The following is a 22,988-nucleotide window of genomic DNA, read 5'->3' as shown; positions in this document are numbered from 1 at the left end:
CCTCTCTCTCACTCTGTGTTCTCCTTCACAAACAGAGCAATAATGTCTCTGTCGTTAAGGCTGCTGGTGCTAATGGTGGGATTAGTCCCTATGCTGACAGCCTTCATCTCTTGACAGACAGATAGATACCGCACACAGACACAAATGTGGCTGCACCCACATGCAAACACACATTCAGACAGTGGAGAACAGTTCAAATGACAGGTAATGCTTTTGCTCTCGCCATAAGAGCAAGTGATACGTCAACTGGAATTCACAGCTGCATATTTATTTGTGTTTCCAAACGTGTATTGATTTACATGTGGTTAGATAGTAGGGATACTGATACTAGTTTAAGATAGTCATCTTCTAAAATAAGACTTTTCTCAAAAAAAAATGTGTGCTCTGTTTTAAGCTCAAGTGCATTTTGTTGAACGCTGGCTGGTTTTCTCTGCCTGTGTGTAACGTTAGAGCAGTGTTTTATGTGGATCAGTTCACAGAAATGTACTTAAAACCAGCCAGCCAGGGTAAAATGGAGAAGGATAAGGGAGTTATGTGATATTGTGTCACTGAATGCAGTGAGTGCAGCATGATTAAAAAAAAAAAGACTCAAATATGGGCAAGACTTAACATGTGGATGTAAACACAGGGTGGAGTTAATCTTCCTTTATTTAAGGCAGGTTTTTCAGAGAGATAACTGCGTACACACACTGAAAACTAAACAGGACAGATGTCTAATTTGTCAGGCGTTTTCAAGCACTTCAAACAAAAAATAGAAAATTGTGAGATTGCAAAAGATTTAAACAAATGTCCCAATCACATGTAATTTCTCTTTTATACAAATTCAAAGCTTTTGAAAGATGTAAAACTACTCATTTGCAGTAATTAGAGAGAGTAAAACGAGCATAAATGGCTTACTGGAAGACCAGTAGGCTTGTTGCATAACATTTTATTAAAATGTATAGACTGTGACATAGTGTAACGTATTACCAGCAATGTTAAAGACCTGATAGAAAGCATTAATTTGTTATGCCAGAAATATTGTTCAGTGTATATAATCACAATACAGACTGGGCCGTTTTGTTTTTGTTACAGTTCCTGTTTTTAACATCTGTAGTTTAATCAGCTGTTGAGACTTTTTTGTCGTTTCGATCTGCTGTGGGCTTTTAGGTGAAAAATAGAGCAAGGTTTTAAGGACTTCAGAAATCTTAGAAGTATCACAAATTAATACCAAAGTAATTTGACGAAGACCATGTGTTTATGAATTGAATTGTCTGCTTAGATCCAAGCAAGCTGACGGTCTGCACAAAGAGAAACAGCAGAAAAATATAGTTACACTCACTGTTTATGGATTCTGTCTCTCAGACCTGAATGAATGGAGAAGGGAAGGGAGCAAAGAAAAAACAGGTACTCTGGGATTTGTGTAACTCACTGTTGTAGGGTTCTTGGCTTACAGCATAAAGTGTCTGGAGATAACTTTTGTTGTCAAAAGTTGCTGAGTAATTTCTTCGCACCACCTCTGCGCTTTTTACTAGATCAGCAGCTGAACTTTTTGTCTGACATCTGGTTCAGCTTTGTTTCCATGAAGACAGATGCAGAAACTCTTCACCACCTTATACCACAATACCTTTATTCCCTTTTGATTCAGGCTCCTTCCTGTTTTATTTAGATCTGTGCTTTTTGGTTTACTTTTTTTTTTTTAAAGTTACCATTTAACTGAGCTACTCAAGTATAATTTTTTTTACCTTTATAAGCTATAACCTATAGGGTAACAAGGCAACTTATATTGCTTTCATATTAAAACACAATGTCAAACAACAAAATCAGAAGAGAAATTGTATATTCTCAAACAGAGATGGTGAATAACAGCAGAAATCATTTCTCACTACTCTCTGTAATCAGAGTTTAAGTCACTTTAACAAAGGGCCAACAAGCACTTGTGCAGAAATAAAGTTTATGTATACAATAGTCTAAATGCTTCACCCTGCCAACTGTATTTCAGCCATTTCTGTGTCTGTTTCAGAGTTTTGTGTGCGTGCCTGCAAGCTCCTGTCAAAAGCCTCTTTATGCTTAGTAAAGTAATTCTAGTCCTACTAAACCACGTCATGTTCATTATGTTAGACATTCTGTTGTGTCTTATCGTTGCGCTGTCAAGTAAATACATCAGCATGAATAGATCACTGTGATTTTCTTTCAAATCTTTCTCTTAAGACCGACATCCTGGTGTTGAGTTGTGACTTGATAACAGACGTAGCACTTCACGAGGTGGTCGATCTGTTCCGGGCGCACAACGCGACAATGGCCATGCTAATGAGCAAAGCCCACGAATTCACAGAGACCGTCCCAGGCCAGAAGGGCAAGAAAAAGACAGGTAAAATGAAAATAAATCTTAGAAAATGAGACCATTTTGCATCTGCTGTTTATTTAATCTATAATTTTTTTCTTTTCCCTGCAGTGGTTTAACTGGGCAATATTTTTTGTATTAATAGTATATGTTGTGTATTTTTCCCCAGCTGAGCAGAGAGACTTTGTTGGTGTTGATCAGTCAGGAAAGAGGCTGCTCTTCATGGCCAATGAGGCCGATCTTGAGGACGGACTATCAATCAGGAAATCCATTATGAGGAAGTAAGTCTAACCACACATTGCTTATTTATATGTCCAAATGAGCCATTAGAAATTATACATATATGTGAAAATCTACTCATTTCTGATTGGTTATCCACTTGCATTCAATCATTTCACTGTTGAGTCTTTGTTTTTGTTCACTTCAAAGGGGTCTCTGTCTTCTTAAAGGCTCCTGATTCTTCTGTATTAGTGGAATGACAGCTGTCCACAGCACGGTTTGTTAACCAAAGCAAATCAGTGTTCACTTTATAAGTTGCTGAGCATGTGCGGCACGTGTTCTCGTGCAGGTTCTTATTCCTCCATGCGTGGATCAGACTTTGGAGGTTTGCCTGATGGTGACGTGTTCTGTACATCTGTAGGTTCTTAGCTCTGGCAAAGCAGATGTTTAAGTTTCTAATCAGAGTCGGTGTGTTTTAGGGCGAAGGTTCTGTGGTGGCTGTGTGGGATTTTTGTTACAGGAAGAGTGTTCTAGGTAGGTTTTTGTTTCGAACTCCTAAAATGCATGTATGTGTGAGAGCGGGTGCTTTGGGAGCTCGTAAATACTTCATGGAGCCAAAGACACAGTAAATTCTGGCCAATAAGAGGGGGGCCAGAGCAGCTGCTCGCATGCTTCTCTGCACAGAGAAACTCTTGAGGCACACACTAACATATATACACACACACACACACATTCTGTCTTATTTCATAAACTCAGAAATGCTTATATGAACGCATAACACAACCTCGAGGCGGACATTGATGGAGAGAAAACAGTCACACATTGTCACAGTGTTATGGAAACCTATTGAGCCCACAGCTAAACATTTACAGCTTATACTGAAAGACTTCCAACACTGAAAGCACCTCTGATCATTTATACGCTCGCATGTCGCACACCCACACAAAATTATTTTTTGCCTGAGGTAGTAAGCAGAGTAAATGCCAGAGTATGGATTCCTGTTTCCCACCTGTAGCTACCTGACTGTTTTCAAAAGCAGTATCACCCACAGAGTAGTCACAGCTTACACGTACTGTACATACAGGTTATGAAGCGTCCTTTGGATATTAAATGTTCGTATTCGTGTTACATTTGTACACATTAACATTTCACACCTGTAGTATCTTTTGCAGTGGGTTCTTTTCAGTTTCTGTGGAACGTTAGTGAAAGAAAAATGAATCGGTGAGTGCAACCTCCTGAATTTCTTCATTGACTGGCGTCCGTTTAATTTCCCACTTCATTCACTTCATTGAACCAGTTCTTGTTGTGTGCATCCCTCCACACAACCAACCATCTGTTCTTACAGTCTCCATGCTTGTTCTGCCTCAGCCTCTCTGTAATTTCTCTTCCCTTTCCTTCTCTATAGTTTCCACATGGTTGAGGTGTGTTAGCTCAAAACATTCTGCACATGTGAGATTGTTTGACCTGGAAATCGCTTAAACGGTGTGAAAGGAATCCAGCAGAGCTTCCTCTCATACATTAGGCTCCACCTGTCAGAATGTTGTGGATGTAGGTTTGGAGAAATGGTTGACTGTGTATTAATCTGCTGATTTAACAGGATAGTTTGGAAAACTAGAACGTTTCAAGCAAAACAAGCAAAGCGCCAAGTTTAGCAGCTAGTTTTGGGTTTTTGGGAGGTTTTAAAATTATGACATACACTTTAGGTGCGCCTGTTCAGCTGATCTTTAATGCAGATATGTGATCAGCCTATCGCATGGCAGCAAAACAATGCATTTGGGGATGCAGACATGGTCAAGACGTCTTTTCGAAGTCCATACTGAGCATCAGAACGGGTAAGAAAGTTGATGTAGAAGTTTTTGAATGGGACATGGTTTTTGGTGCCAGACTGGCTGATCTGAGTATTTCACAAACTGCTGACCTTCTGGGATTTCTCACACAAGCATCTGTAGATTTCGCAGAGAATGGCTTGTTGATGCTAAAACTGAGCAGTGCTAATATGCCACTGCTTACCTGCTTAGTATGTCCATCCCTTTGTGACCAGAGTGTATGCATTTTCTAATTGCTGCTTCTGACAGCAATAACATCCATGCAATAAAGCACAAATAAACTTTGGTTTCTTGAACATGATAGCAAGCTCACTGTACTCAAGTCAAGAGATGTAGTGAACAAGAGAGTCACATGATGGATGGGCAGCTGATAAATCTACCACAGCTGTGTGATCCTATCATGACGATATGGAAATCACTGAGGCATTTTTCCAGGACCTTGTTGAATCTGTGCCACAAATAACTAATGCAATTCTGAAATCAAAAGAGTGTCCTAGTACTAGCATGTAGTGCCTAACAAGTGGCCAGTAAGTTTATAAAGGAAAGGCAAGGAAGCTTAGGTCAGATCAACTGCAGTGATCTTCAGCAAAACAGACTTGGAGTTACTTACATCTGTTACTAATGATGGCACACGTGGGGCTAAAAGCCAATAAACACAAATATTACACAAAGTACCTTTTAAAAAAAATTAAATAACTTCCCTTCCAAAGATCCTTGTACTAAATTTACTAAACATATGTATCAATGGTCCCACATAATGAGTGTGTTTGCACAGGATTTGACAGCTATCAACATTAGTCTGACTGCACTTGCAGAGCCATGCGCACTGTAGGCTTGCAACACAAGATCAGATATGTGAATTCAATTGAGAAAGCATCTATGGGGCTAGTTTAATATTACGGGAATCACAAATTTTGCTTTGGAGGAGTGGTTAAATTGTTTTTTTAAAAAGCCCTTCAGCACTGTTGGCTCTTGTGAAAACCTGACTAATGAGGGTATTAACGGTCATTCTGCTGCATCTGACTCACCGTCCGCTGTGGGTTTTTAGTTGTAACTAAATAAGACATTATGCTGTGTGTGTTTGAGAGCGAGAGATGTGACTCCTCTCTCCCACTGAGGACTTTAGTGGTACTTTAGTAGTCAGTCATTAATCCAACAGTTGAGTCATCCCTGCCTGCAGAGGCACTAAATTCCTGCTCCCTTCGACAATCAGCTCTACAGCACTCGCAGCAACCAGAAATCACATGATGCTGTTGTTAGGAAAGGCAACTTGATTACTAATGTTCGGGTAATATATGTACTGTTACAATGGTGCGTACTCATTAAACACGAACATTTCAAAGTCAGCATGTGTAGAAGTAGTTAGTGTGCTCATGCTTCAGACTCCTCTTAAAAACTCTGTTTCCAACAGTTTTTTCTGTCAAGGGGAAGGGATTTTCTTAACATGGCATATGCAGACCCCCCAAAGGTGTTGTTCAAATGTTCAGTTTGTCAGTTACAGGCAATCAAAGAAAGTTGACTTTGAGGAAGACGAGCTAAGTAGTTAAACCGAGGCTCAGTATGAGGGAAAATAAGAACTTGTTTTGAATTGGTGATCATGCAAAGCTGCTATAATAGATTCCCAGAATAAAAACATATGGACCTCAAAATTATTTTAACGAGGTCCCCTTAAAAAAAGTTAATATGTTTTGGTTTTATACTGCAACAGTCTTGATATGGTGATACTTGTACCTACTGTGCTGCTTTTTATGGCTACTAACATATTTTTATTATGATTCAGGGCACCTGTTCTTAACCTACAAACACACACACACACACACACCGTCATTCATAACCCAATTATCCAAGGCTCTGTCTCTTGCCCGTCTGCAGGTGCTAAACAGTGATGTCACATGCTGGGTGTTCTGATGAGTTTTACTTTATGTATGCGATAGCCACACAGAGACTTACACCTGGGACACCCGTAGAGCATGACTGTGTGTGAGAGTGAACATGTGTTTTTATGCTTTTTAATAAAATACCTCAACACAGACAGACACGCACCGAGTTTGATTTAGAGCTTTTACCATCTGGTGTGTGTGTGTGTGTGTGTGAGACTAAGTAATCCTCCCGAGTCACTCCAGTTATACTGTAAGCCTGGTATTTGAGGTGGGAGGGGAAAGCTTGTCGAGAAGATCTTTTTGATGGCTCCTGTGGGGTCACCACAGATATTTTTCTCCTCATTTCTTTTATTGCTGTTTTAAAAAAAATTGCAGTTTAAATTATTAGTTGTGTGTATGAGGAGAAAAAAAAAACAGTTTCAGTTCAAATCAGTTAAAATAATCAAAATAACACTTTTTTTTCTTTTTCTCTCTCTTTTTTTTTTTTAAATATTCACTAAATCTTGGTCATATATATACATAGTAGGGGTGTAACGATACACAAAATTCACGGTTCGGTTCGATACTTTGGTGTCACGGTTCGATATTTTTTCGATACAAAAAAATGTTCATGCCTTTTTAATTTGTCATTTATTAAAATTATAAATATATATTTTAACTCAAAAGTACAGTTTTTAAATTTAATGTTGCTGAAACAACAAAGTAATAAAAAATAAATCTATCTGATTGAGGAATCACTCATCTTTGGAAAAGAGAGTTTATTACAGAGAAATGGCTCTTTCCAAAATAAAAGCTATACTATACGCTTCTTCTGGGCTATATTCTCAGCAGCATATTAAACATATCAGGTCCCCATAAGGAGAATCATGTGCTAACGGCTGTCTAAATGACTCGGGTAAAGTTTGTAGCATGCGTGCTTGTTGTTTTTGTCTGCTTCCACTTGTCTTTGCACTAGGATGATGTCGGAGTAAATGTGCAGTCATATTCTGTTGTGTTCCCACTAGTGCTGTCAGCGTTAATCTCATTGAAATGACGTTAACGCCACAACACGGCAAATCTCCGTTAACGAGCTACCGCGGATCGCCCCGTGCGTGGGGCTGGACGGCCAACACGTTAACAGCTAACTGCGCTAACACACTAGTTCCCACCAATGTAATTGAGCATTGCGTGGCACATCCAACATACTGTTTTACTTTAGTCCATGACGCGCTTACCTTCAGGGTCATACGTCACATGAAAACCAAAATAGTTCCAAACGCCAGATCTGAATGAGGGTGGGGGAGGTTCAATTTGCCATGTTGCAAGGAGAGCTTAACTTCTGTCTCGCTAGCTTGCCCTGCGCTCAGTGAATCTGCGTTCGACTACTCCGCCTAGGCTGCACTGTTGAGCACAGATCCACTGAGCGCTCAACACAGACAGCATCTCAGAAGGAAAGTTGATAAAATAAATTAAAAATTTTGTATTGTTCGATACATATGCGTACCGAACCGAAAGCACTATATCGAACGGTTCAATATCGATACAAGTATTGTTGCACCCCTAGTACATAGAGGTTGTTTAATCAGTGTTACATGCTAATTCCAAAAATAGGAGAATTGACATAAAGAGAAGGTGAAATACATTTAAGTGGAAATTCACAGACTTACAATCAGTCATTTAAAAAATAGTGTGTTCACAGGACTCTACGCCGTCCCATGAAAAACCAAGTACACCCTTATTGCTTCCAAAGGAATTCAGAGAGAAAGAAGCAACCAGGTGCTGGTAATCAAATGCACTTGATTAACTCATCAGCAGCAAGTGTGCGCCTCTATAAAAGAAGTAGTTTTGGCAAGTAGCTGGTGTGAAGTATTCCGGTGTGTGTTAACAGAATGCCACAATCTTCCCAGGAGTGGAGGTCCCGGCAAATTCACCCAAAGGTCAGACTTTGTGATGCTCAAAAAATCTACAAAATCCTAAGAGCTATAGTTCAGACTCTGCAAGTCTCAGTTAGCAAGTTAAATGGAGAAAAAGATGGAACAAGTGTCAGTTGTTTGGAAAGCGTCTTATCTCTAAAAAGAACATGGCAGAACAGCTTGGGTTTTCAAAGTTGCATCTGAACAAAACCTGAAGACTTCTGCAGCAATGTCCTTGGGGTGGATCAGACCAAAGTGGAGATATCGGGCTGTAATGCACAGTACTACTTTTGGTGAAAAACAAATACAGCATGTCAGAACAAACAGTTCATACAGTTTTGGGGGGCTGATGATTTGGGCTTCTTCTGCAGCCACAGGAACTGGGCACCTTGGAGTCATAGAGCGAGCCATGGACTCCTCCGAATACCAGTGTTCCAGAGTCGACTAATGCTAACGCTTGGCCAGAATTGGGTAATGCAACAGGGCAATGATCCCAAACACAGCAGTAAATCTACAACAGAATGCGCAAACAAGAAAAGAATGGAGGTGTTTCGATAACCCAGGGAAACTGCTGTGGTGGTACCTGTGCCTGAATTGTGCATAAACGAATGCACACAAACGTCAATGAACTGAATCAACGCTGTGAAGAAGATTGAGACAAAATTCCTTCACAATGATGTGAAAAACCGATAAAGTCAAACAGGAAACAATCACTTCGAGTTATTGCTGTTAAAGGTGGTTCTACAAGTTTTTAAATAATGGGGTGTACTTAGTTTTTCACAAAGCTGCATAGAGTTTCTGCACAACTGCAGTCGATTTGTTTTGGTTTCCTTAATTTTGTATGACTTCTAAATTTTTACACATCTTTGAATAAAACTTTATCACGTCAAAGTAATGTTGGCGTGGCTTCCTGCTGTCACACTCACTTTCCAGGGAGAGTTGTAATTATCATTCCTGTTGCTTTTAGTGTGGAATAATAAATCAAAACTGAACAACTCTGCGAACAGTGGACGTGTCTGTTTTTAATTTGGTCGAAGTTATTGTGTGATAATGAGACAGACTTCAACCTGTTTGTACAACCTTAAAAATCTAAATCACTGCGGCATGCTGTGAAAGATGGTAAGCAGTAATGAAAGGTCTATGTGATTGGTAATAAATGGGCTAAAAGTGGTATGGCCCTTTTAAGGAGGAATGCACCCCACAGTTTTTATTATGTCGTGGTTGAAAGGGCAGAGGAAGAAAGGGTAAGTAGTCGGCGAGGACGTAGGGATGTTGATAGATTTGTTTATTGAAACGTCTGGGACTGCATTGTTTTCTTAAGGTTGTCGCTTCGTAAATGTCACGTTCAGACTTTTGACTCCGCGTCTCCCTATGTGAAAAAAATTGTGTAAATGAGTGAATGCATGACGGCTGCCCTCGGGGCGACATCTATGGTAGATGGCAGAGGACAATCAGGCATTATAGCTGGTTTTGCCGTTTTTTTCATCAAGTGTTATAGTCCTGCGTGCAAAGGAACACAGATTAAAAGTGGCTTGAGCAAACGTGAAGTAAGCATTAAAGATAAAACCAGCAGGTGACGAAGAGAATCAAAGCACACTCCCCCAGAGGTAGCACCCAATTAAGATGGTAAAAGCAGCGCAGGTGTGCAGTGTGTATTTTAATCTATTCGTTTCTGTGCATCACACTTTTCCATTGTGTGCAAACGGTGGATTTTAATGCTTTGTTTTCACGAACTGAGGACACTTTGTGAGCTTTGATTTCCATCTCTGTTTTTCCTTTTACCCACAGACATCCCAGGATGCTCATCAAAACGGGCTTAGTGGACGCTCACCTCTACTGTCTGAAAAAGGCTGTCGTGGACTTCCTCACAGAAAACAAGTAAGTTTGGGGGGGTTGAATCTTTATTTTAACAGGAAGTCCTACTGAGATCAGACTGTTTTACAAGAGAGACTATACAAACTCACAAAATATTTCCAAAAATCTGCAAGAACAAAATACAAATAACCACACCAAGAAACACTAGTGAACTCTCAAGAAAAACATGTCTCCATCACCATATTCTTTATGATGCTTTTGAAGTGAATAATGAATATAAGTATGTCTATGTTTAGATCTTTCTGCAAAGTAAGTCCACAGTGGACATAAAAATTTCCCCAGACCTTTTTCACTTATTTTTGACTGTATTGTTTTTTTGTTGAATTTTGAAATTTTCCTGTTTATGTCTGCTCCATGAGAGGTATTACCCAACAGACTTAGACACATATAGACACAAAATATATGCATATGCCCCACACTCAAGCTGACATGAACTCTACCTCGCTGCTTAATCTGTGTGTGTTTAACATGGTTACATGGTGTGTAAGGCTTTGAAAGGTTCTGTTAGCATGGTATTCTAGTGAGGTGTTAATTTGTTTTACTATGTGCCACTGAGACAGGCTGTTAGGCCTTTAGCCTCTGAAGTGAAGCGGTGTGACGGGGGAGCTCGCTATAGCCGGAGGAGTCTGTATAGGAGTCTGTCTCTGTGCTGCATCTGAAAAATGAAAGGCTAAAGCTGTTTTCACTATTTTGAGAATCAGGGTTTGTCAGCACTTGCTCTTGTTAACCTGAAACAGACAACAGGAAGCGGGCCGCTTCAAACGTTGTCACTTCGTGAATGCTGGGTAAATGCTTGCTGTGAATTTCTTTGACAAAACCTTATACAAATGTCTATTTTCACACAGGTAGTGGGAACTAGCACGTTGAAGTCCTAAAATTAGCATTTGCATTCTTACATTTTCCTTTTATATTAAGCAAATTGATGAAAATTGTTTTGACAATTTTGAAACAATATTATTTTCAGCAATATTGATTATTTGTCATGATTATTCGTTCATTTTAGGGTCAGTAATTTTCTAAATTTAACACTGCTTTCACTTCCATGTGATGCAACATGTTCCATCTTTATGTAAAAATAAAACTACTTTTCTTCATTTACCCAAATTGAGTGCATCTTTTAGAAGGAACAAAAAACATAAAAATATGAAAAGCACAAAATTACATGAGAGGGGACTGCTTTCCCTGAATTTACATTGTGCTATGGTCTTCTTAAGTAAAACATCTTTACAGACAAATAAGGTGTTTATTCACCTAATATAAGTGTGTCTACTAGAAGGAAAAAGTAATGTTTCACTTCATTTATCATACCTGATTGATGGACATGAGGATGAACTTAAGGTTAAATACTCGACAGCTGTGACCTCTTTGGAAAAAGAAAAATAGTGTGAGGGAATGACATCGTTGCTCCATGAAGTTTAACTTTAAGTTTAACGGAAGTTTATCTTTGGTCAATGGAAGTGTGATTGCAGTTGTGATTTCAGCACATCTTTGTGAAGGAATATGTAGACGCACTGCACAGCCTGAGTTTTGTGGACGATTTGCGTCAGCAACAAAGCATTGTTTATCTTGGCCTTCATGCCTTAATTATCCTGCAGTTTGTGGTGGTGCATTTTCAGGCATGTGAATAAGTGGCTTATGTTGCTTTGAGGCGCAGACACACCTCTACAGCACTGTTTGCATCTGATTTCTTCTTGGTTAATATCACTAAATCCAAAGTATCTCCAAACAGCAGATGATAGTCCACTTTGAGCAGAAACTCTTTACCGTCTGCTGTGCCATACATTTGATTTTTGTTGTGCGTCTGTCTTTTAACACACTGTTAGTCATCCTGAGTACATCCAGGAAACCTCTAGTTGTGCAGTGCAGGGAACAGCTGTGATTGTCACATGCAGTCGCATTGTCAGGCTCTGATATAGGGAGCGCTTGATTTGCTTTTGCTTTGTGTTCTATTGGCGAAGCATTTACTTTAAATAGTGCTTGATTGTATCTGTTTAATTTTGGGAAGCAAATATAATATTACTTGTTGGCAACTTCCCAAAACTGGGTGGCGATGAGACTTCCACACGTGTATTTTGTAACTTGCACATTATTTCATGAAGAAGTGGGTACCACGCTGAAAGCCGAATTGTGGAAATCATTTATTACCCATTGTTAAAGTTCAACAACTATAAATGGAGTGCATCCACACCAGGCTACTTTTATTCCACTCAATAAATCCAAAGCCAAGCCAACAAACACAAATCCCCTTTACTAATCCTGTGAATATTTTTGGTTAAAGCACTTGAAAGTAGCAATTTGCCATAGAGATGCAGATGTAAATCTTACATCATTGCATCACCAACGCACCCTCTACCGCCACCATATATCATCTCTCTTGTTAGATGACTCATTTCTTTCTTCAGCTCTTTTCTTGGACTCTTTTCACGGCTCCTCTTTGCCTCTCTTCCTTTCTCCTCAATGTTCTTTCTCTGTCTCTTGCTCAAGGAGAGAAATGGACAGAGTAACTGTTGTTTTTCTCCTGTCATTCAGATGGAAATTCTAATCTCCCTTTAAAAGAAAGTAAGAGAGGGCAAGTGGAGGGGTGTGTGGTGTGGTAGAGAGGAACACTGAGCACAGCGCAGTCCAGAGAGGAGGAAAAAGAAATTAAGATGAGGATATTGCCTCCTGATTTACACAGAGAGAAACTTTGAAGAAAGCTCATTGTTAGCTCTTTTTATTATTTTTTTTAATTAATGTATTTCTTGCTGGAACATCATCAGTCTTTAGTCAGTGCTTCCTTTCCTGATTTTGATCGACGTCTTTATAGGGACAATGACTCCTTTATACATCATTCAATTATTTATTACATGCTGTTATTGAGTGTTACACAATTACTGCTTACAACTACTCTGGTGATATTCATAAAATACAACCATTTTATTCCAGTATAGTCTATATCTTTTCATTTTTACCGAGATATTGTAAGATGTTATGATTGCATAGCATGAACTAGTGTTTCTTACCTGATCCAGTTGCTAAATGACTAAATTAATTATGTGTTTCTTTTGTATCCTAGGTCTATCTCATCGATCCGTGGAGAGTTGGTGCCATATTTGGTGCGTAAACAGTTCTCCAAAACTGTTAACAGCCAGAAACTGAAAGACGACACAGACGATCAGACCCAGGAAAAAAACGATGGGCCTGCAAACCACGGTTATTGTTTGCATTCACATAACATATCTTCACGCTCAGAATCAGAGGAGGAACAGCATTTAACAACCCAAGCATGATTCTTCTTCTTTGTCTTTTGGCTGGTCCCTTTAGCGGCGCCACAGCAGATCATCTGCCTCCATCTCACCCTGTCATCAGCATCCTCCTCTGTTACAACACTCTGCATGTCCTCCTTCATTTATCCTTGTATTTTCTCTGTGGTCTTCATCTTTTCCTCCTTCCTGGAGGCAAAATAATTGATATCCTTTGTTCAGTACATCCACTATCCCTCCTCTGCAGATGTCCAAACCTCAGCCTTGCCCAAAGACTGCAACCTTTTTAAAATTCTTCTTCATCTTGCTTATAAACATTCATCATAAAGAACTTCTAGGTTAGGGCATCGCTGCCTAAGGCATCAGCTTCTAACCCTCTTCTCTTCCTCTTTTGGTGTCCAGAGCTCCTCATCTCATCTCGGGACGAGCCTCTCCTCCAGCTGGCACAGGAGCGCTCCTGCTGGAATGACCACCGCGGTGATATGAGTGAGGCCTACCATGGAGGAAAGCTGCGCTGCTATGTTCACATTATGGACCAGGGTCTGTGCTGCCGGGTTAATACTCTAGCTGCTTATATAGAGGTGAACCGACTGGTGAGTCAAACATTAGACTGTTTGTTTTGTTTGTTTGGGGTTTATTTTACGTGTATGGCATGACTACAATAGCCTAATCGTGGTTAAATGCTTATGTGTACATGCTGTTCCCAGAAAGTTGATTCTGTTTGTCTGGACGTAGCAACATCAGTGGGAGAAATGTGAGAAACCAGACTGAAGAAGTCACTTGGATGAGTGATGAAATGCATCTCCCACTGAAAACGCTACATCCAAATGAGTCAACTTTCTCTGATTTCCTTTCTTGGATGACATCACACCGCTGTCAGTAAAATGTCATCTTGAAACTTCAGATTTAGTATTTTCGGTCACCAATTTGATGATAAATTTACTCAGGTCATACATTTAGTAAGAGCTGGTCCTTTTATCAAAGACTTTTTGCAGTTGGACCGTGGGAACTGCCCCCTGATGGCCATTTTTAGGAATGCACTTTTAAGTTGACTTTACTTGTGAAGGAACATTTATGCCTCTCAGCTATTCTAAAAACTACAAACCTTGTGGTCAACATGTTTGGCTTTTTAAAAGAAACGTTGTAAACACGCGGACACTCCATCCATCTTTTGTTTACAGTCTGTTTTCAAACTCATTACTACTTTCTTAATCACTCTTTCACTCCCCCCGTTTTCTCTCTGCTAGGCCCCAAAGCTGTTTGAAGAACCATCAGTCCATCCATCTGCTGACATTTCTGAGAGATGTCAGGTGAATATAGACTACAAGCCATGCTTGTATTTCAGTTATCTAGCATTTCCCTCTTGTTTTGAACTTTTTCAGATTGTCTTCACTTCATCAGAGCCTTTTATTGTCGTCTAAAGGCACTTTACAATACGTGGACTAAAATTGTGTATGCATGTATCTCCGTTGCTGTTTGTGGTGGGCTTTCAGATGGGATCAGATAGTATCATCGGAGCTTCGTGCCACATTGCAGACAAGACTTCCATAAAAAGGTCTACTATTGGAAACTCCACCACTGTAAAAGAGAAGGTCAAAGTCACCAACTCCATCATCATGCATGGCGTTACCATCGAGGAGGGGTGAGAACACACACAGTTGTACACAGACATGCACACACTTGCTGAGGTTGTGTACTTTGAAATGGTTTCTTGAACGCATTAATTTAACCTTAAAAAAAAAAAAAAAGGGAATTTCACCTTGAAGGCATGTTTATAGATTAAAGTTTTAATTATCTGGCTTGTTTTTTTAAGTGTGAAGTTGCTACTTGCATGTGGTGGGTGACAAGCAGCAGTTAGCAAGCACACGTTTCTAAACAGAAGCATGAAAAAACACTTTTATCCTCCTGTTCAGCTGTTTATATTATTTACTTGACTTGAAGTGACGGAACATTTATGCCTCTCAGCTATTCTGAAAAACCACTAAACTTGTCATCAACCTGTTTGGCTTTTTTAGAATTTATAAAAGCATAGATGTGGCTCCCTCTTCATTCGCTGCATACCTTTTTATTGAAGTGTGCGTGTGCGTGTGCGTGTGTGTGTGTGTGTCCAGTGATAGGACGTGTAACAGGTTTTTTGTTTTCTGCGTTCTGTGGGATCGCTGAGTTAACAATGTAACTATTGGTGTGCAACCAGCCAGAGACCAGTTCCAAACAAACACAGAGCTGGTGTAGTGAAACACACAACATCCATACATTTCATTTAAGCGCCTAAATTACTTTGCTATACCCAGTTTCCCACTGCTCCTAGAATTTTTGGAATACCACAGGAGTTCAGATGATGCTTTCCCTAATAGCCCGCCGCTATTTAATAAAATCATGTGTTTGGTTTAGCCTTTAAGGATCAGTTGTCCCTCCAGTTTGCCATCTTTTATTTAAAGAATGGTTTCAGCACAGGGGTCTAATCAGGCTCACCAGGAGGTAAACATTGTAGTTACTTCACACATGCACGTCTGTGCTTACATGTAGCGTGTTGCAAATTGTGTAGTTTTTTTGTGTTTTTTTTAAATGATGTTATTCTTCCACTTCGTATCATTTTTAACAGCAAAACAAAAACCCACCATACAGCCAATGTGCTGCAAATTGCATCATGTCAACTTGAGATTTAGGAACTCCAACTTGGTTAAAGAAACACAGAAGCTCAATGGAGAGCATGTCAGATGTTGTAGTTGTGATTTGAGTCCAGTCTGAGTAAGGATGCAGCAGGATTTCTATCTAGTCCAGTTACAGCTGTCGTCAAGAGTTAAGGTGGAAAGAACTGACTGCTTTGCACAGAGAGCAACAGTGTCTACTGTAGAATTAGCATGTAGATTGATCTGTTTGGTGTCTTAGGGCAGGAATATTGGTTTAAAGGGACTTATCTTGGCTCTGGATTTTAATGCTCTCATTCACAGGCTCCTGTTTCTTTTATCTTAATTCTTCTTCCTCTCTCTCTTTTCTTTACATCAAGGCATCAACGCCATCTCCCTCTCTTTCTGTCTCTTGCAATCTCTTCTTAAGCCTTTCAGGGACCCCAGCCAGTTAGCATGGGGACCCTCATCATGCCCATGTAGGTGCACGCACAAAGGCGTGAAAGAAAGAGAGACAGGAGAAGGGAAGAAAGAAGCGAGGGGAAAGCAGGCTAGCACGCAAGAAAGAAATTGCAATTCTTTCTTTTCTTTCTTTGAGGACATAAGAAGGAAGGAGAAAGAAGGAAAGAAAGAGCCAGTATGAGGGGATTAGCAGACCCCAGCCATGTCGCAGAAACCCCTCGCGTTTCTGGTTTCTTTGTTTGGTGCTGACCAGAGCTTGTTGACAAAGCGCTGCATGTTTGGGAAGGGGGATAGTTGGGGTCAACTTTATAGGGGAGGGTTGGCACAGGAGGTGGGGGGTTGACATGCGTGCGTGTGTGTGTGTGTGTGTGTGTGTTTGTGTATGAGTGTAATAGAGAGGGAGGATGGTGGGGGGGGGGGGGGGGCATGGCAAGGAGGAGCCCTGGTGTTAGTAATTAGTGGTGTTTCAGCTTCGAAGCTTCTTTGGTGGTCTCTCTCTCGCCCTCTCTCTCTAATGTTACAAAACTCTGAATCTTGTAATCTCCCATCACCAACTACCACCACCACCACCTTCTAGGTAGTAACTTAAACACACACACACACACACACACACGCACACACTCTTTTCTCTGTCTCCCTCCAAGCCTAACCACCTGAATAGAATGAGCCAATACAAACCTGTCTGTGTGTGAGGTGCACAGGGCCAAGTGTGTGTGCGTCACTGCCTGGGCAAGACCTACATGTGTTCTCCACTGGGCTTCCCGAGCTTCTGAAACACACGCGCGTTTCTTACCCCACACACACATTCGCACATACACGCCCTTCATGGTTAGTCGACACAGGACACACAGGACTGTGTGTGTCTCTCTCCAAGAATTTTATGGTGATGGTTTGGCTGAATGTGAGCATGCACAGTCGGTTGGCACTGCCAGCTCAGGTGGGACTCCAGAACGGGGCCTACAGCGTACACACACACACACACACACACACACACACACATATGCGCACACAGCGTGGGCGCCTTCCTTAACTTAATAGAGATGCTAATGTTGTGTCATTAAGTTTGTTTGATTGGATAGTTTGGATAGTTTTGAGTTTTCGGAGCAGGTGTGAGGTGGGGAAAACAGTCCGAATGTCTGTGTAACCTCCGGTGTGGCCCTCAGTCCATGACGGTGCAAGTAAAGAAGCTTAGCGCCCAGCTGGAAAGCTGCGCCTTTCCTGTGAAGCTCCCAGTGCTGCATGAATGTTCTTTGCTGTGTGTACCTGCCTGTGCGTATTTACACAAGGGCCCAGAGAGCAAACAACTGAGCTGAAAAATAATGTTTTAGGACTAATGATCTACTGATTCATCCCTTATTCAGGTAATACAAGATTTATGAGTCTTTTAAGAGGATTTTCTTGAACTGTATGTTTAGGAAGGGAAATTTGTGCATTTTTTAATATTTTGAGGATAGTATGGAATAATATTTATGTCAATTTTAGAAGACTGAGAAAATAGTTCTCTTGGACAATGTGACTGCTTTTGTTACTCTTGTAATGGTTTTCCCTCTCGGCCAAATCACTCTTGAAACAGCGATTAAATCCCGATGAGATTTTTAGCTGGATGAACAAGGGTATTTTTCATGAAATCTCTGGTAAAGTGGTGATGCGAAGAGAGCCACAAGTTTGTGGCATCTCTTCATGTAATGTCAGTTTTTATTTCCTCTGTTTAAAGGAGCGTTAAGGTCCCAGTATACGTGCCGCATTGGTCGCTTCGTGTGCTGCCGATAACGTCATCTCGCAGCCACGTCCGTTTATGCTCATCACCACAGTGTAGGTAGCTGCTGCAGTTTTCTTCTGAACAATAGGTGTGATCACTCTAAAAACACCTTCCCATCAGCACTGATATTGGAGAGAAGAAGTCAAAACCAGAGGCAAAGAATTTTTTTACAAAGTCTTATATTTTCAAATTGTTGCAACATCTGTGATTCTATGAACATCTGTACTGATATACCATTAAAACTGCAGTAAAAACCGACATGCTGACGAATGGCATCGTCGTAAGATGCCATTCACCAGGCACTGCACGGCAGGCATAATGTATACCTGTTAGCTCTCCATGCATAGAGCCACCAGCCATCACTGTGGGAACATAGTGGCCAGCACACATGCAGATTTATTGATATAAAATCAAATTCATGCAGTTTGTGTGTGTGTGTTATTTTCAGGTGTAATATCCAAGGCAGCGTGATCTGCAGTAATGCTGTTATTGGCAGAGGAGCAGACCTCAAATACTGTTTGGTGGGAAATGGACAACACATCGAACCAGAAGGTAAGAGGCACCGAGATAAATACACACATATGAAGAAATGGCCTATCGGTGTTTATCACCTGATTTCATTTTATCCTGTTCACTCTTCTCAGCACGCCAACGTCTTGCCGTTCGATTTTAGCTATATGAAACAGTCTACCTCGGCAGGTAGTTTGTCTGGTTGTAAAGGGTTTGTGAACATTATAATTTCTGGCTTTATAAGCACTTATATGGCTTTATTTATTTATTATTTGACCAGTTGGCAAAGCAGTTTCACCACAAGGTGAGTTTAATAGCTGCTCTGGTGCCCACACTATAGTCAACTCCTGTTTCCTCTGTCAGTACTCGCATTTCGGTTTGTACATTTGGACTTTTAATTCTTTTAAATGACACAGTTAAACAGGAGCATGTTTTCAATCCCCAAACTAAATGGACACTATGGGATAAATGATGGCCTCAGTAAAACAAATATCCTGAGCAATGGGCAGTAAAATCCTAGTATGGACAAAAAAAGCAGAGACATCTTGCACTCTTAACATTTTCCAGCACAAAAAATAGCTCTGACAGGCTATAACGTCCAGGTTTTGTTGATGCGCTTATTTGTACTTCTCCCTGGCTGACTCGGATAAGGTGTTAATGTATGTGTGTGGTATCTGTTTATAAGTGCCAAGTGTTTGAGCCAACTAGGAAAGTTTCTTCATTCTCAAGTCTGATTTGTCAGAGATTTTTTTTTTTTATTTCCTTAATCCTCTTGTCCCAAAAGCTAGCTGTGCGTGTGTGTATGTATGTGTGTGTCACATTGATGGAGAGGTTAGAGAGCAGGGCCAGAACAGGACCACCCGGAATTCAACAGCCTCCAGCCACATCCACACACACTCGCATTCACACACACACACATACACATATAGAGAAAGAGAGGGCGAGCTCAGCTACCAGACTGAGCAGCCTAATTGAGTGAACAACAGGGTGTTCCAAGAAACAACAGTGTGAATTTGAGCTAAACTTGTCTAAAACTGTTGGAAACAGCTGAAGCCTTTTGGAGCATCCAGTGAGCGATTGCTGCAGGAAGTCTGATCTTGCTTCAGCTGTTTTGTTTTTTTTCCCCCTTTTTGCTGTTAGACAGTTCCTGGCATTATTATACTAAACACTGGAAACTTGGACCTGTGTTTGCATGTGCTATAAGGCCAAAACAACAGCAAAGATACAGCCTTTCACCATAAATTGTCTCCTTTTATTTTAACACGTCCAGTGTATACAGCAAACTGAAGTCAGATTCATCAGACAACCCAAAGCCAGTCGTCTTCCTTAGAAGATTTTACAGTTTAAGAAAAAAACAAAAAAAAAGTAGCAGATGCAGCAGAGAGATTTGATTCGGTGACTGAAGTTGCGACATGCCATAAAGGTCCTGGGTTCGCTGAAATGTTTGTTATTCCTCTAATTTGGCACATAAACTTACCTTCATATTTTGGCATGCATGTGCTGGATTTCAAAATCAATTAGCAGGCTAGGAAATAAAAACGGACTGAAAAAGAAGAGTGTCACACAGGTTTTTAATATATGTTCGATTAATCTGCCGTAACCTACTTCAAAAGATTTAACACAACAATTCTAGACATTCAGTTTAACAGTGGCTCGCACACAGCCTGGCTGTGTATGAAGAACGGGTCAGATCAGATTATTCTGTGTAATGCTTTGCAGTAAAGATAAGCCTTCTTTCCCTCCTGCATTACATTGTTACTGCAGGAGAGCACAAGATTACCTCTCACCACCAAATTAGCTGGCTGACAGTGGGCTGCTAAAGACATTACACACCCACTCTGCTGCTGAAGCTGTTAGCAGCTAAGGACCACCCTGACAGTTAGCCACGCACACACACGTGCACGCATGCACGCACGCACACATACAATACACACGTCTACGTCCATCAGGTGTTGATATTTTAAAGATACATACCTCTCCTGTAGATGTTCTGACACTCAGATATGCATTCGCTATTGCAGGTGTCACACATACACTGCCTTTTATTTACACATGCTAACGATGCGAGATCACGCACTGGTCTTAGATGCTTTTGAATGTGTGCTTTTATTCTGTGAGTTACAAAACAATTCAGTGTTTTCTTTAAGAAAGCTCTCTTTCTTTCTGTTTATATGTGTAGCACATTTTATGATGTAGGCATAGAATAAGTGGGCTTCAAAAACATAGACAAAAAAAGGCAAAGATTATCTATGACCGAATGCAAACAGCAGCTTTTGATAAGAATGCTTTGCTATAAGAAGGATGGAAAAGGAAATAGTCACAGTAATAATTATTCCAAAACACAGGTTTTTTTACCCCCACGTGTTGGCTCCTTTTATGTGCGTCACAGGCCCAGCAGTAGGAATATGTAACATGTAATGTTACATATGGTCCTAATACATCTACAAACTCTATTAGTTAGTGACAAATTATCTGGCCCAGTGTGAGTAACCTTTCCTCCCTTTCTTCCCAGTCACTCCCTCTTGTTCCCGCTCCTGCTGTCCCATGCTCCATTTGTTCTCCCCTCTTCACAGCTGAGGATAAGCTCATTCTGAGCAACAGATTCCTTCACACTAAAACCTGTCTGTGTGGATGGAACATAACTCTCTGCCACCGTTTGCTTTGGATCAGTACCGACGCTCGGGGATGGAGGGAAAGAGCCATGCACGGAGGAGTCGGGGCTGACTTTCCTCATGTTAAACTAGCTTTGAGTAGAGAATGATTTAAGAAAGGAAAAGAACCAATTAACTCCTTATTGGATGTGTATTCAGTTTGTTAGCTACTAGAAATATTATGCAGAAATAAAAAACAGACTTTCTATTGCACTAAATATTTTGTTAGTTGATTTTTTTTCTCCTTCAGTTAATGAAGGTTACACTAAAAGGACAAAAGTGTTAGGCCACACCTCTTAATCTTTTAGGTTTGGTGTTTTCAGTACAATTGTTACAGGTATATAAGATCAAGCACCTAGCCATGCAATCTGCTTTGAAAGCGTTTGTGAAAGAGTGGGTTGTTCTGAAAAGCTCACTGGATTCGAACATGGTACTTCAATAAGACACCACTGCTGCAAAAAGTCAATTCATAAAATGAATTCCCATCTAGATATTCCACGATCAGCTGTAAGTGTTATTATCGCAAAGTTGAACAACAGCAACCCGAGGAGCGTAGATTGTAGAAATCACCAACTCTCTGCTGACTGAATAACTCTAGATTTCAAACCTCCTCCAGCAGTAACATTAGCACTAAAACTGTGCTCCAGGATCTTCATGGTATAATGTTTATAAACAAATGATTAAAAAAACTCATGAAGAAGTGCACGAGTAGTCCAAGGTATAAATGTAGCTGCCAAATGACAAATTTTATTATTAGAAATCTTTGCATTCTTACAACAAAAAATCTAATATTTGTTTGGCGCCTGTAGCCAGTGATGTCAACACTGCTGTGTCTGTGATGCGGAAGGGAAGGTGTTCACATTACAGGCAGTCGTTTTCAAACGATGAGCACATTATGGGTATTGTTAAAGCCCAACAACAACGATCTATAGTCATTCGGCATTTGAAATATTTTTTTTTAAAATGTGTTTAGTGCACCAGTTGGCAATAAAGTGCAAGTCCATATTGCATGGTGGCAATATTCAGGAAGAGATCACTGAAGCTGACATTTGTGGATTGCACATTTTTGAATTTGTTTTTTCCCCTGTTTTATTTTTTCAACTGTGAAGATCACAAGAGCTGGACTTGCAAAGTTTGCAACTGATATAATCTCTTTGTCATATCTCTTTTCTGCAGCTGAACGGACTAACGAGATCATCGTTGGAACAGACCAGCTCATGGAGATCTAGTTTTCACCTCATTAACCAATCCAATGCAGCAAAACACGGCCCTAATTCCCCCAGCGGATAGGCCAATCAGAAGCCTAGACTTTGACCTCAATTGGCTTTTTTGTACACAGTGTCCAAATAAACTCACGTCAGCTTGAACCTGTGGATCCGTGTTTTTATTTTATTTTATTTCTTTTACTGTTTTTAAGAAATCCTCTTTTTCTTTCATTTTACAGACTTTTTCTGTGGCAGTACCGAGTCAATCTTAGCAATCATGTCACCACATTAGTTATTATCAGATCATTACTGTCTCTTAATAGCAGCAGTCAATTACTCAATTTAGCCTGTTCCAGAGGGAGGAGCGCGCACTCATGCACGTTTGAATGTTCACGGGTGTTTACACATGCACACTGTGCAGCTGTGAAGACCAGAGAAGAGAGAGAAAAGGCAGTGGGAGGGAGACCACAATGGCGTGGGGGTTGAGTTTATTTGTACACAAAAATGGTGTATGTGT

General features: G+C 40.4%; 1 protein-coding gene across 1 annotated transcript in view; it reads left to right on the top strand.

Moving 5' to 3' along the window:
* eif2b3 (eukaryotic translation initiation factor 2B, subunit 3 gamma) overlaps positions 1-22,633 on the top strand; it is a 33,864-nt gene extending 11,231 nt beyond the window's left edge. The window contains exons 4-12 of the mRNA XM_005912828.3: positions 2,191-2,350; positions 2,493-2,604; positions 9,929-10,018; positions 13,071-13,207; positions 13,660-13,850; positions 14,505-14,567; positions 14,751-14,899; positions 18,554-18,657; positions 22,443-22,633. Coding sequence (XP_005912890.1) covers positions 2,191-2,350; positions 2,493-2,604; positions 9,929-10,018; positions 13,071-13,207; positions 13,660-13,850; positions 14,505-14,567; positions 14,751-14,899; positions 18,554-18,657; positions 22,443-22,495 — 1,059 coding nt within the window. The 3' untranslated portion in view covers positions 22,496-22,633. The remainder of the gene's footprint in view (positions 1-2,190; positions 2,351-2,492; positions 2,605-9,928; positions 10,019-13,070; positions 13,208-13,659; positions 13,851-14,504; positions 14,568-14,750; positions 14,900-18,553; positions 18,658-22,442) is intronic.
* Positions 22,634-22,988: the final 355 nt, after the last annotated feature.

The sequence above is a fragment of the Haplochromis burtoni genome, unplaced genomic scaffold (genome assembly GCF_018398535.1).
Source record: "Haplochromis burtoni strain Fernald_Lab_line unplaced genomic scaffold, NCSU_Asbu1 Contig_3, whole genome shotgun sequence".
In the NCBI taxonomy this organism is placed as follows: Eukaryota; Metazoa; Chordata; class Actinopteri; order Cichliformes; family Cichlidae; genus Haplochromis; species Haplochromis burtoni.
This window is presented reverse-complemented; position numbering and strand designations above follow the sequence as displayed.